The following is a 14,221-nucleotide window of genomic DNA, read 5'->3' on the forward strand; positions in this document are numbered from 1 at the left end:
GGGTTCCGAGAGGTCGAGCCGCGGCAGCGCCAGCAGGACTCGACAGGTGGTCATTACGGAGGGGAGGCCGCGGCAGCGCCAGCAGGCCTCGAGGTGATTTCGGCGAAGATGGGCCGCGGCAGCGCCAGCAGGCTCTCAAGATAGTTCAACAAAGGTGGGCCGTGGCAGCGCCAGCATGCTCTCGATAGTTCAGCGAAGGTGGGCCGCGGCAGCACCAGCAGGCTCTCAAGATAGTTCAGCGAAGGTGGGCCGCGGCAGCGCCAGCAGGCTCTCAAGATGGTTCAGAGAAGGTGGGCCGCGGCAGCGCCAGCAGGCTCTCGGGGTAGTTTCCGGTTACAGGCAAATGAGTTCTTCTGGTGTCGGCCGCGACAGCGTCAGCAGGGCTTCCAGTCCAGGATACAACTGCCGTCCTACTCCGGGTCTGGCCCAGATATAGGACTGGAGTCCTTTGATGTCCGGGCCCTCCCGCCTGGGGGCCAGAGGGGCCGGGATGATGGTGTCCAGACACCCAGCAGGGGGGTGGAGCCAGCACCCAGGGAGGCCGGAGGGCGATCCATACCAGGCGTCCGGGGACGGCTGGAGGCCCATCGAAACTTCCCTCCTCTCGGATCTTGTTGAATTGCCACTCGACCACCTGGGTGGATCTTGGTGCCTCGATGTCGGGGCTTTGCTGGGGCCTGGGCCGGGGCCGAGGCCACGTGTTCGTGACGTGATGGGCCCAAGATGGAGTCGGGCGAGGCCTCGTGCTCAGGACGTGGTTTGTGACGTGATGGGCCCAAGATGGAGTCGGGCGCGGCCTCGTGCTCATAACGTGCTGGGCCCAAGATTGAGTCAGGCCGGTAGTGAGGGTCCGGGATGGTAACCGGACCGGCAGGGTTGGTGTTGGGGTGTGCAGGGTCGGGCTACAGGGGTCGCCCAAGGCTCGGCGGAGGGCCGATGTCGTCCTGGGCTCGCCATGCGGGAGGGGTAGGGCCACGCCATGAGGCCGGTTCCAACACTTCCTGACATTCCTGTTGTGTACCCCCTTTGTGCCCATGTACAGCTGCTTATTGTACCTTCTAACTCTCAAAACTCTCTCATTGTGACTACTTTTTCTGTTGCTTGAATGAGCTCTTGCCTCTCTGCAACCCCTCCACCTTTTCCCCAGACAAGTTGGTGTTTAGTTCCAGGTCGTTTTTTTTGCTGAAAATTGTGACTGTTTCACACTGGGCAATCCTTCGCCCTCCCAACGTTCATTGCTCCGCCACATTCCTCAAAAGGGGAGGAAACTTCTTTTTTTCGCTTCCAGCTGAGCTTTGAGCTTTTATATAGATCGCACCAAAGAGTATTGGGTGGACTATCCGCTTTTTGTGTGATTCTCTGGGGCAGAGAAACACAAGGCAGTGTATAGTCCTCTGAATTAAGACCTGCCACTTCCAGGAGGACTGAGGGCTTATTCCACCATGGCAAAGACTTGAGTTAGCATGCGGAGTACCTGTTCTCTTTACAATTGTCGGCTGTGACATGGGCAGCAGTTCATGTGTTAACAAAGCAGTACTGACTTGACCAACCGTTCCTAAAAGAAGGGTGTTTTTCCTTTATATCCCGCTTTGGCATAAAGGTGAGGAATCTGTGGCTAGACATTTACGCAAGAACAAGTCACTTACTTTTGGTAACGCTCTTTCTTGTGGGTACCCTATTTAACCACAGATTCCTCTCCACCCTTCCTATTCTGTGAAGTTGCCTCTAGTCTCGTTTTAACTTCTAAAATGGTCCCACATTAGAGCTCTGCACACTGATATCTCCAGTAATGTTGTGCTCCATGTCCGAAAGCGCAGAAAAAGTCCAGTGAAAAAACTTTATATGCTGCTCTGCGCCATCACTTCTTGGTCAGAATGAGGCCAACATTGAACCGCACTGCACCACTTAACAGCGGTTGGGGACGTGTGTGTGTGTCCCGTCAAGCCCTTCACCCCCACTACCACCACCAGTGTCCCAGATCTAGTCTAGAACCTGGGTAATGTTCTGAAGGTGAGGAATCTGCAGTTGGCGTATCCACCAGAGAAGGTGATGCTGAAGGTAATTATTCCCCCCCCCCCTGAAAAGTAGGTTCTTTCCTTTCTTACTGTATACACATCCTAAAAATAAAGGTATCTTTCTACAACCAGTTGGTGCTCATGTGAGCGTATAAGGTATAACTGAAGTCTGTAAACAACCTGGTAATATTTGTTTCTTTGGTTTTCCCAGAGAGATGACAATCAACCCATCCTTCAACTGGAAAAAGATTTGCACACCAAAGTGGAAGTCCTGTTACAGGAGAAGATAGACCGACAGACTGAACTGCGAACACTAATAGAAAGGAATGAACAGCTCTGTGATAGTTTGAGGACTCCTCGTTATGTCATTGATAGTCTGGCTGTTCCAAGCTTGGATGAGCTAGACCGATTCAGACGGCATGTTGTATCCCTATCAGAAGAAGAGGTACTTCTTATTTTGGAGTTAATTAGAAATCTGTCCTTGTTTAATAATCGTGCTGCATCTTTAAAAAAAAGAAAATTCTGTCTGCAGAATGCATTAATTGAAAGCCAAGATCTCACATCTGTACAAAACACTCAACACAACATACCGCAATAGGCTTTGGGTCCGCACTCTCCCACCGCCATTTGCTTTTTTGGTCCGCGCCACCCTCCATTGACTCAATCAGTCCTCTGCATTTTGCATTGTTCATTTCCCGATGCAGCTTCTAGCTAAATTGCTGATTTGACAAAAGCATCTTCGCTTTTTGTTAATAGAATTTGTTAATATTGTGTATATACAAACAGTCTTGTAGCAATTTGTCTAATGCTTAACGTGTTTGGAAGCGCAATAGTAGAGTCACTAGGCGCATTGTACCATGAGACGCGCACTGCAGGCGCATTACAATTTTATTTAAAGTATTTTCAGCATAAAACTGAAAATCTACTGACGCATACATTTATTTTTCCCTCACTGTTTTGAAAGGTTACTTAAACAGTATTTATAAGCCAGTGATTGAGAGACGGTGCCCACCTATAAAAACAATACTGTAGTTAAAGTGCAGGTTTGAAGTGCAGATGCTGTTCATATTTTTCGCTACATAAACTGTTTTCAAGATTTCCTTTTTGACATAAGCACTTCACTCTTCTGCTTCAATGCATTGCTAGTTGCTATATTTTCAACGCCTTGCACAGGCTTTTAAACGTCTTACATTCACCTGTATATTTCTTACTCTTGTACCGTGGTCCTGTTTCCAGACATAAAGCTGTGGAACAGTTAACTGAACTAATATATAACACCGCTCCAAAGTTTGAGGGTGAGGACTCTACGGTGCATATTTTAATTTTTTTTATTTTTTAAAGTTTTTATTCGATATTAAACCTTTCTACAGGTACAGTCATCGACAGTGCAAGGCATAGCAAAGTAGCACCATTGCCAAAAACGATACTTATCTCCATAGCTGAATCACTAACTCAGCCTTTTAGCCAACATCCCGAGGCGGGCAGGCGGTGCGAACCTACAGCTCTCCCAGCCGTATGCAATGATCTCTGCCTATATAGCACTATCTACGGTGCATATTTATGTTTACATTTTATAAAATGCAACCCAAGCCATTCGCTGAGGGGAGCATGGACCAAAGCTTAAACACCACTGTAAATGTAGCATTTGCTTCCATTCCTATGGCTTGCCAGACGATGGGTTGGGGGAAAAATGGAGACCGGACTCCGCCTTGGAATTCAAAGAGGGTCTTTTTGTGGAAATGCTACGGATTACTTGGTCTTTTTTTAGCACTGCAGGGAGATGGGACGTGTGAAGGGTGGAATTTAAGTTCCTCGGGTGATGACTTTCTTGGCGGGGCCTTTACTTTTGTGTCTGATTACTGCTACAGGAAGGCTGAATGACCGCCAGATGCAGGATCTTTCACTTTATCGTGCCTATGTTGTGGGTGCTTCAGATTGGAGAGAGCCCAGTGCTACGTGCTCTGAGGAACTTTATTCATACACATTCACTAAAAGTCTTTTTTTGTTTTGTTGATTAAACCGATTTTATTAATTTTAAACCACCAAAGTGGTAAAACTGAACAATTGACACACGTTCAGCACGATACAAAAGAGCAGCAAATATATAATATTATGACCCTCGCGTAGTACCTCAATTATATTTGGCAGAAGAATTTTATATCTGCTATATCTTAGAAAAGTTGACCCAACCCGTTCCCCCAAACCTGCCCTTGTTTGTGAGGAAAACCTTTGGTCTCCTAGACCACCTGTTCCTGTTGTGTGCACCAGACTACTCATCGTCGCCAACCCGACAGGATGGGAGAAGCAGGGGGCATCCGTTGAGCAGCAGTATCACATTTAGCAACCAGGAGGCCGTCCAGGAACAAACGTTCTGCACTTGGGCTTTGGAGACACAAGTATTACCAACAGGGGAAAAAGAGCGACCTCACATCCTAAAACATCCGAGATCTCGCACCACCGTAGTCCAAAAGCTTGTCACCAGAGAACAGGACCAGTCCATGTGATAGTCAGCTGGACCCAGTCCACAGCGGGGCATGAGGGGCTATGGCGTAGGCCTGCCTGATAGTCTGGCAGGGGAAAGGTATGCAGCATAGAGATATGTTTGAACCAGCTGCAATTGCATGGAGATAGTAAGCTCTTTAGGGGCCATCAAGGTATCCTGCCAATCTTCATCTGTGATGGGGCCCAGCCAACCGGGTCGTAAGTTGGTGCAGTATAGCAGGTCAATTATCAGGGTAATGGCAGATCTGTGAGATTCCACTTGGACCAAGGTTTCCCATAAGGAGGTTGGCTTCAAGTGGATTAAACTCTGGCTGAGTTTCAGGTACCAGAGCATGGAGATCATGTCTGAGCTGATGATATTTATTGAATGGGTATTTATAAGGGTGTGGGTTGCCTGGAGGTCTTGGAACAAACCTGTGTGCGACCTGGACTAGACTTACCCCAATTGAGTGATGCCAAAGAGATAGAAGGCCCTGAAGTGTAGCCACCTCCCTTAACCATGTACCATGCCAGAGAGCTGCTTCATGTGTGAGCTTGGCGTCCCACTGCATGTGTCTAAGCGCACCTCGCCAGGCTAGGAATACCGTTCTAGTTACTTGAGGAATGGAGGTAGGGGTGGGGAGCCATAGAGCAGGGCCTGTAGGAGGGGAAAGCACAAAAGGGACCAATCTAGGCAGTAAGCGGACCATTCCCTGTTAAACCAGTCATGAATAACTAGGAGGTGAGAGGCCACCTAATAAAGATAAAGGTTGGCCCCCCCAAGGTGGCTGTCATAGGGGCTTCATCTGCAGTGCCTGAAGGCAAGGTGGGGTTCGAGATCCATGCCACAGAAGAATATTGGTCGGCCCGTCCAGCGCTCAGAACAACGTATACAGCAGGTGGAGCGGTAAATTCTTGTTAATGTACAGGAACTGTGGGAGAATAAATATTTTGTATAACTATACACCCCATACCATGTAAGAGAAGGAATTGCCACTGAAGATCATAAGATTTGGCCTTGCAGACCAAGGGTCGAGTTTGATTGCCCAGATGAGTTCCTGAAGCACAGTAACCCAGATGCCCAAATATTTGAAACCGAACTGACAAAGGGGATGTTTGTCTGCCAGTCAAAACAGTTCCTAGAATAGGCCAGGGGAACCAGTACAGACTTCAAGGGATTCATTTTAAGGCCTGAGGCCACCTGCAAGCATTCCAGCAAGTGAAGACAGCGGGGACCACTCGTGGCAGGGGCCGCAAGATTCAGGAGAACGTACTCTGCATACAGAGCTGTACTGTTCTCCTGGCCAGCACTCTAGTTCCATCCCTTGACTTGGGCATCAGTTCGAACCAGTTGAGACAAAGGCTCAATTGCCAGCTAAAACGGTCTGTTATCCTTCATCCTGCCCTGATGACCAGATGGCAAGGGAAGAGCAGCTCAATCACAAACACCTGAAGTACAACATTCCTGGTTTGAGGTTTCCTTCCATCGGTTTTATGGGTAAATGAAACCATATTTAACTGTATTTACCTAGTGTGTTTATTTGGGTTCTCATGGCATACAGTGGTATTGTAACACATGCAAATCTTCATTTTACAATTTTTGCATGCTATTGCAGAAAGCCTTCACAATATTCCTAAAATCCTTTGAGGAAAAACTGACCTTAATGACTCTTTCCTTCCTTTCCATCCTCTGTATGCCCTCTCTAAGCACAGCTTACTCCATCCCAAAACATTGTATAACCCACACTAAAACTAATAACGGAACACTCTACGGTTAGTCTTTTGTATTTGATACAAGCTGCCTAATTTCCTATACTCCTTAACTCTTACACTCCTAGACAAAACTGCTGAGGGTCATAACCATCACCCAGTAGTTTACTATTCCACAGCAATAAACAGCCCATTACCATCTGAACAGCGTGGAATAATGGAAGAGATCCGCCACATAACAGCTGCTTAGGGGAGAACTCTAATTTAGTCCATCGCTGCTGGTCCGTACTAGGTACTACGGCCACTTAGCATCTCACAATGACAGTCCGATTTGGGACGATATTAACTAACTCCATCTGGCAGATCTCCCCACCACTTCTCCCTCTATCCAATGCCTGCTCAGGACCATAAACTTTAAATAAAATATCTCACAATGGACAGCCCAGTGCAGTAACCAGCTGAGTGTTCTGTGAACATGAGCAATACCAAAAAGGAACCCGCAGAGGTGCTCAAAGCTGCCAGCTTTCAAAACAAGCATTTGCAATGCAATAGGTCTCGCATTAGGAAAGTTTGAGCTATTGGTATTGTAAATGACAAATTTTGTATTTATGTGTTGGTTTTGAAAATAGCAAAATTAATAGCTTTGTCATTTACAATGCCAATAGCTATAACTTTTGCAAATGTGACACCTATAGCATTTGTAATGCAACATGTTTTGCATTTACGTGACTTAGCTGTATTGATATTACAAATAACAATAGCATTTTTTTTATAATTAATACTTAAATAAAAGTTATTGTAATGTTTAATGGCAATACCCTAAACTTTTGTAAATAACTTTTGTGAAGATTATGTTCAGTGTATTTTATTGTGACGAAAATCCAAGACCAGAAGTGAAATATTAACATCTTTTTGTGACATTTGTAATAAAGCTTGAAACATTGAGAGAACATATTTGAACCAGTTGTTGTTGAATGGTTGTGCAGCAGAGCCCCCCTCCTTAAAAAACAACAAATAAGGCAACAGTCTACCACAATTAATCAACAGTGGTAGAAGCTTAAAAGCAGCAACTCAAACAATGGGAACAGCCCAAACACAAGCATTTGCAATGCAATCAGTCTCGCCTTTGGGACCTTATTAGTATTTATCCATGCTGCACATTATCCTGGGTGCGGCAACCACCGGCTCAAATTAAGCAGAGGGGGAGGGGAGCAACAAGGGAGGGATGAGAAGCCTGGAGGGAGAAGGAAATGACGAGAGGCCTGGAGGGAGAAGAGAGTAGCATGGGAGGACAAGCAGCATGGGAGGACAAGAAGCCTGGAGGGAGAGGGGAGCAACAAGAGAGGGATGAGAAGCCTGGAGGGAGAGACGAGCAACAAGAGAGGGACCAGCGGCTTGGAGGGAGACGGGAGGGACGAGAGGCCTGGAGGGAGTGGAGAGCTGCAGAGGGGGGACAAGAGGCCTGGAGTGAGAAGAGAGCAGCAGGGGAGGATGAGAAGCCTGGAGGGAGAAGGGAGCAACGAGTGAGCGACAAGAAGCCTGGATCGAGAGGAGTGCAACGAGGGAGGGACGAGAGGCCTGGAGGAAGAGAGGAGCAGAGAAGGGACGTGAGGCCTAGAGGAGGAAGAGAGCAGCATGAGAGGACAAGAAACCTGGAGAGAGAGTGGAGCAGCGAGGGTGGAACGAGAAGCCTGAAAGGAGAGGGGGGCAATGAGGGAGGGACAAGGTGCCTGGAAGGAGAGAGGAGAAGTGGGGTAAGAGAGGGCTACCGAGCAAGCGTTTGTGAAAGATAAAGCGCGCTGTTGATGAATTGGTCATTGAGCTGAGACAGGAAAATGCTCATTAAAAGTGACGGCAAAGGGCGCCAAAGGATTAAAAATAACAAGCAGTGATGGAGGGTGGGGCGCAGGATAATTTCTCTAAAGAAGATTTAAGGGCTACAGACCTGAAAATGAACCACAGCATTTTTACTGCATGTTTACGATCGGTGCACACAAGGCAATGTGGAAATCTACCACCAAATCCGTTCCAGTTTATGCTATTGTTTCTTTAGCTGGTGCCACGTCCTCTCCGATGCAGAGAAGGCGGTGAGAACGTATTGGGCCTGCAGTGCGACTGCCTTAATAAATCCCAGTGCTCTACATTACGAGGTGGTGGTGGGGGTAGGGGACTGCACGGGGATGTTAAGTGGCAGGTTGGGGCAATGAGAACGATTAACAAGACGTCAGCGTTTAGTTGCGTCGGCCGCGAAATGGATCCAAAAAAACCAAGCTGGAGCCAGCTCGGGCGCAGCACGTCTTCCGGAGACGTGCACGTTCACAGAGCACAATCGGCTCGGGCACAGGCCAATAGCCGCTCGTGCACAGCTCTGTACTCCCTTGGCTGTGAGCACGGTGACTGTAATACTCGCTGCGGCAGCGCTTCGCGCTGCTACCGGCAGCGAGCCCTAAAAACAAACTGTGTGCCATTCTCTAACACTTCATCCTCCTTAACACTGCTAAGCGACGCGTCCCATCACATAACTGCACCTCAGTGGTCCTCGAGCCCAATATGGAAACACTCCCCACATAGTATCAAAACAAAGACCACATCCTTCCAAGCACACATCTTACATGGTTTACCGTGCTGCCCCATGTAGCGGTAGTAAGCGATATAGAAATGTTGGAATACGATGGGAATTTTAGTATTTGAAGGCACAGCTTTCACATGGCCTCACAGAGCAAAAAATAATCTGTCCTAGCATGTAGCACTCGTTGGATTAAAAGGGGAATCCTCTCTTTTAATGTGTCTGCTGTGATGATTCCAAGTGAGCCCTGCTGCCATTTTCAATGAGCATTTCTTAAGACACTATTTTTTTTATTTATTTTTAAGTTTTTGTGTCTTACCGTGAGGTTTGCTCCTAGGCCCACATTGCCTCCATTCAGAGTACTCTGCAGTATCTCTGCTGTTTGCGGACCTACTGTTTTTAGGTCTTGCCTGAGCCAGCATGCATGCGCTGTTCTACGAGGCTTCTAGTAATCATTTTCAACTCAGACTTTTTGTGCTTCATCTTTTTTTGCTCACAGGCTATTGGCCTTTGCGTGCGTCTTTCTAAGAAAGGCAGCACACAGTTGCCCAGGCAGGTGCATGTACCACTTTATCTCTCCCCTGGCCTAGGGAGCTCTGGAGCGAGCAGCAGCGCGTGGGTGCCAGCTGCATACCTCACATTTCTTTCGTGACAGCGCTTGTTCTGCATGAGTGTTTGTGGCTGTTCAGGTGTATTGTATCTCAGCATGTGCCTCGCCTGCTTTGCTTCTGTATGGGTTGTAACGCAAAATCGTTCGCTCTCCTCTCGGTCTTCCGTTCTCCTCCCAAAGACATTCCAAATCTCATATTCATAAATATGATGTTCAATGCCCGCATTAAAAAAATCTGAGGGTAAAATGCAGCAATGCACCAATCTTAAACTAATTACTCTTGTGGTAGCTTCTAAATGTCATTAAGCATGAACGCTAACTTATTCTCAAATTCTGCCACCTGCAGGATAAAATAGCTCAACGCATAGCCCAGCAGAGAGCGGAGCATTTCCATGAACCTGAGGTTCCGGGTTTTTAGGGACCCGGTGGTGCCAGGGGATAACACCCGAAGACCTCTGAGTTCTCCCTTGTTCCGGACCACAGAAACACGGAGTCTTCTAGTCGCAGTCAGAGATCAAGTTTTATTGGTAGCTACCAAGTAACACGTGTCCCAGAAGTACACCACACGGGGAGTATATTCTCGGGAGACTGTTCGTATTTACAGAACCTGCCTTCTCCTTATATACAGAAATAATAGCTGCAAGCAAGAATTCTTGAGTTTATGATATGGCTGTAAACATATTTCTACAACAATACAAAGAGCGAAGTCATGTAAGCAAGCCCACATTTTAGATGTGGGCTTGCTTAATTTTAGATTACCCAGCCAGACCCGGAACTCCCATCAGATATCAATGAAACACCAATAAAGGAAGGCACCACCCAGTCATAAAACTGGCCATAAACAAGGAATATGGGCAGGTGCATGTTTGTAGAAAGCATGGTCTGTATGTAGTGAATGGTTTGAGGAATGTTATGTATTGATGCTATCGTATTCGGCCACTGGGCGAGGAGCTGCCCAAACAGGTTTGGCTAAAGGCAATGGAGTCAGTTGGGACAGGTCAGGGGGAAGTCAGGGAAGGAGGACGTGTCCTTTTAGATCAAGCTCGACCTTTAATTGACTTATGAGGGCAAGACGTAAGATGGATGCCGTTTACAAAATGGAGTCCAAGGGGTCGGGACGGAAACTACGATCTAGGGGTGTTGGCAACCCTCGATTATGACGCAAATGCATAGGGATGATGTCCTAATCATTATCGGTTCGTTGACACCAAATTCGTCATGGTACGTTGACATTTTGTGACACGGGTATTGGACCTCGATATAGGGATAACAATAGGGTCCAGATTTTCAGAACCACAGACCCTCCTTTTGCCCTTATGTAAGGCAATAACTCATGTTAATCTGAGTCCAAATCTGTATGAAGGAATTCGTGGAGATGCTGCTGTAACATCATTCTGTTGCTCAGTTCGTCCCTTGACACAGGCTTCCGTACACATGAAGTAGCACAGAGGCCACAGAGTGCAGGAGCGCACTGTACACACAGGCAGAACATAAACAGAAGTGCTAAGATCATCCCAATGAAGATCAGTGTTTTCCATCCCCAGGCAGTGATCAGTCCCCAGAACCACCCTAGCAAGGACCAATCCCCTTTTTCTACGTGAAGGGAACCAGATATTTCGTGTAGCTTAGAGATGGCCTGGTCGGTGCATTATCAGGGATGAAAATGCAACAACTAGATTGGATCACTCTACACACACCACCACGATCGGCGAGTATGATATCTAGGGCAACTTGGTTCTGAAGGGTCATAAGTCGATCCGACTGAAGCTCGGTCGTCAAATTGCCAAGGGCTCCGGCCGTTGTAATCACGGCGGATTCGACTATCCTTGATAACTGGCGAATATTCCTGCTGTTCACCATAGGCCCCCAAAATGGCAGAAAACCCTTTGCGAAGTCAGCGAATTCCTGACCCGCGGTGTCGTCGTTACTCACGACACCTCTAGCTGTCCTTGTCCGATGGTAATCTGCTCGGGCCGTGTAGGTGGGAGGCAGCAGAAATTAGATGAAACACGTGCCTGAGAAGTCAGGGGGCAACCATGTATAGGCTTGGTCGTGGCAGACGAAATACATGCCTTTGGCTGCTAAGAGAATAGGGGAAGTTCGGGAAGCGAACACATAAGTTTCAGTGCATATGCTCTTTCCTAATTGTGCTTTGGGATCCCTACCAATACCTTGTAAACATAAGTGACCTCGGTGGGGTACTATCCAAACTGGGCGGGATTTCTTCGCCGTCTGGCTCTTACTCAGGTAAACCCCATATTTAGTTACGTTCCAACGAGTGTATGGAGTGAGTTCATCTTTGGGGATCGTTAGATATGTGTCGAACTCCCTACTCATATTTCTTATTCCTGCTACTAGTGCCTTGTTACTGGAATCGCTCTCAGTGGAACGGGTCGGGTATGGTTCTAGGGCGAATAGGAACATGGTCTGGAAAGCCCACAGAGAACCATAATAACTGAATGGCAGGATGAAGTATGGGATACCCTTATCAGTCGTGTGCGGCATGAGTCCGCATATCCAACAGTTTGATGTGTTCATTATGGACTGGTGTTGGTGTAGGAGTTGGATAAACGAGTTATTTACAAATTCAAGTCTTCTGGCAGACTCGTGTTCAGGTAGAGGGTGAAAGGAGTGTGTAGAGAGAGTGGGAGGAGGCGCTGGCCGGGTGTCATTTGGGAACAAGGAAACTTGAAATACGAATAGAGCATAACCAGTCAAGAACATCACTATGCTACACAGCATTAAAACACATATTATTAAAAATCTTCTTCTGGACAGTATTGCACACAATTGTCTTTCAAAGTTAGGGAATCTGGCAGGTCTCTCTACCCTTGGAAACTCCATCCTCTACTTGCTGCCCGCGGTGGTAGGTTGATTCTGCCAGGGAGTGCGCTCCGTTCAGTCCAGGGTAACTCCCTCGGACCAACCAGAACCGTTGACCTAAACTTCCCCGGTTGCACTCCCCAGATTTCAACCGCGACCCTAGCAGCGGAACCGGATGGCGGTTCGAAAATCAAAAATGAGCTAGTTCCCTGGGACGAGAGAGCTGAAAAAATCAAAAATAGTTCTTAGGGGAAAGGAAATCGGATTAGTTTGCACTTTTATTAGTCTCTGGGGCTAGATCTTAGGTTGTACCGTCGTTTCCCAGGTACGGTAGTGTCTTCAAACAATGTCTCAGGTTCGGTAGTGTCCAACTGCATAGACGGTGACACAAGTCCTTGTAAAATACGATCACTCTCCTTTTCGGTACCAGTCTCTTTTAAACGTGCATTGCTGAAAGGGATGAAACGAGGTATGGATTCTGTTTCTGAGTCGGCAAGTCCTTCATTGACCCACCGGTCGTATGGAAGGGGCAGAGGGACCCGTTTACAATGGGTCCCATGCACCCAGTTCTTTTTGCCTTCCACCCGAACAGCTGATCTCGTGGAAAGAAGTACCAGGTATGGTCCGGTCCACCTCGGCTGTCCGTTGTTTGTGCGCTGGAAATTCCGCACCAGGACCCACGTGCCGGGTTTGATGGTGTGCCCTGGATCGTCAGAGGCTGGCGGAGAGGAACTGTGAACCTGTTGGTGTAAAACACGCAATTTAGCTGTCAATTCGCACAAATAGTCAAGCAGTACGGGGTGTTCTATTTCGCTGAGTTTCTTTGGTCTTGGCACGCCCCAGACGTTGGCTGGGTGGCCAAACACTATCTCGTGAGGGCTAAGTCCTAATCTGGAATGGACAGTCATCCTAGTTGACAAGAGTGCTAGGGGCAAGGCGTCAGGCCATTTAAGACCTGTACTGGCTTGGATCTTGGCTAGCTTGAGTTTCAACGTGCCATTGTAGCACTCTACTAATCCAGCTGATTGGGGGTGATTTGCAGCGTGGAACTTCTGGTGTATGCCTAGACACTCACACACTCTCTTCATCACGCGTCCTACGAATTCACTTCCATTATCACTCCAGACAATTCTAGGCATACCGAATCTAGGGAAGAACTCTTTGACAAGGGCTTTGGCAGTTGTCAAGGCGGTATTGTCCTTAAGGGGGTATGCTTCCACCCACCTGGAAAAGGCGCAAACAACAACGAGCACATACTTTAGATTGTTGCACCTCTCCATGTGGATGAAATCGAGCTGCAAAACCTCAAACGGATATGTTGGAGGCGCAAAATGACCAGCTGGAGTTGGGGTTCCCCTACCGGGATTGTGTTTTAGACATACCATACAGTTTCTGACCACATTCTCTGCATATTTTGGGATATTGCTATTCTGCCATACTGGGGCCAATAGTTTACATATTCCTTTCGAACTGATGTGCGCAATGCCGTGAGCCATCGTTACTACTGCAAGTACGTATGCATTAGGTAATAGCCATCGCTGGTGTTCCGACAATTCGACCCAACAACCATTCGCATCTAGTCTACCCTTACTTTCTCTCCACTCGTTCAACTCTTTCTCAGTTGCCTCGGCTTGTATAGATTTCACGCTTTCAATGGTGTCCTCACACATTCCCACATCAGCAATCCATCTAGCGGGACCCGCAACATACATCCGACTCATTGTGTTCCTTGCAGTCTCTTTCGCAACCTCGTCTGCAAATGCATTCCCGCGGCCAACATCGTCTTGAATCTTTTTGTGTGCACTGCATTTCATAATGGCAACTTGTAGTGGCAAGGTCAGTGACTCAAGGAGCTCATTAACTAGCTGTCCATGTTGTATCTTTGCACCGTGTGATGTAAGGAAACCACGTTCGCGCCACAATCTCCCAAAACTGTGAGCCACACCAAAGGCGTATTGGCTGTCAGTGTACACATTCACTCGCTTTCCTTTTGCTAACACACATGCTCTGGTAAGT

General features: G+C 47.5%; 1 protein-coding gene across 6 annotated transcripts in view; it reads left to right on the forward strand.

Annotated features, from left to right (window-relative positions):
* Positions 1 to 14,221, forward strand: part of LOC144825271 (protein regulator of cytokinesis 1-like) — a 1,077,791-nt gene that overhangs the window by 176,865 nt on the left and 886,705 nt on the right. For all 6 annotated transcript variants that reach the window (XR_013609370.1, XM_078684109.1, XM_078684108.1 and 3 more), the window contains one exon: positions 2,227 to 2,460. Coding sequence is in view for 5 of the 6 variants with exons in the window: in XM_078684109.1 (XP_078540235.1) it covers positions 2,227 to 2,460 (234 nt within the window). In the remaining variant the exon portion in view is untranslated. The remainder of the gene's footprint in view (positions 1 to 2,226; positions 2,461 to 14,221) is intronic.

This window comes from Lissotriton helveticus, chromosome 3_1 (assembly GCF_964261635.1).
Source record: "Lissotriton helveticus chromosome 3_1, aLisHel1.1, whole genome shotgun sequence".
Taxonomy (NCBI): domain Eukaryota; kingdom Metazoa; phylum Chordata; class Amphibia; order Caudata; family Salamandridae; genus Lissotriton; species Lissotriton helveticus.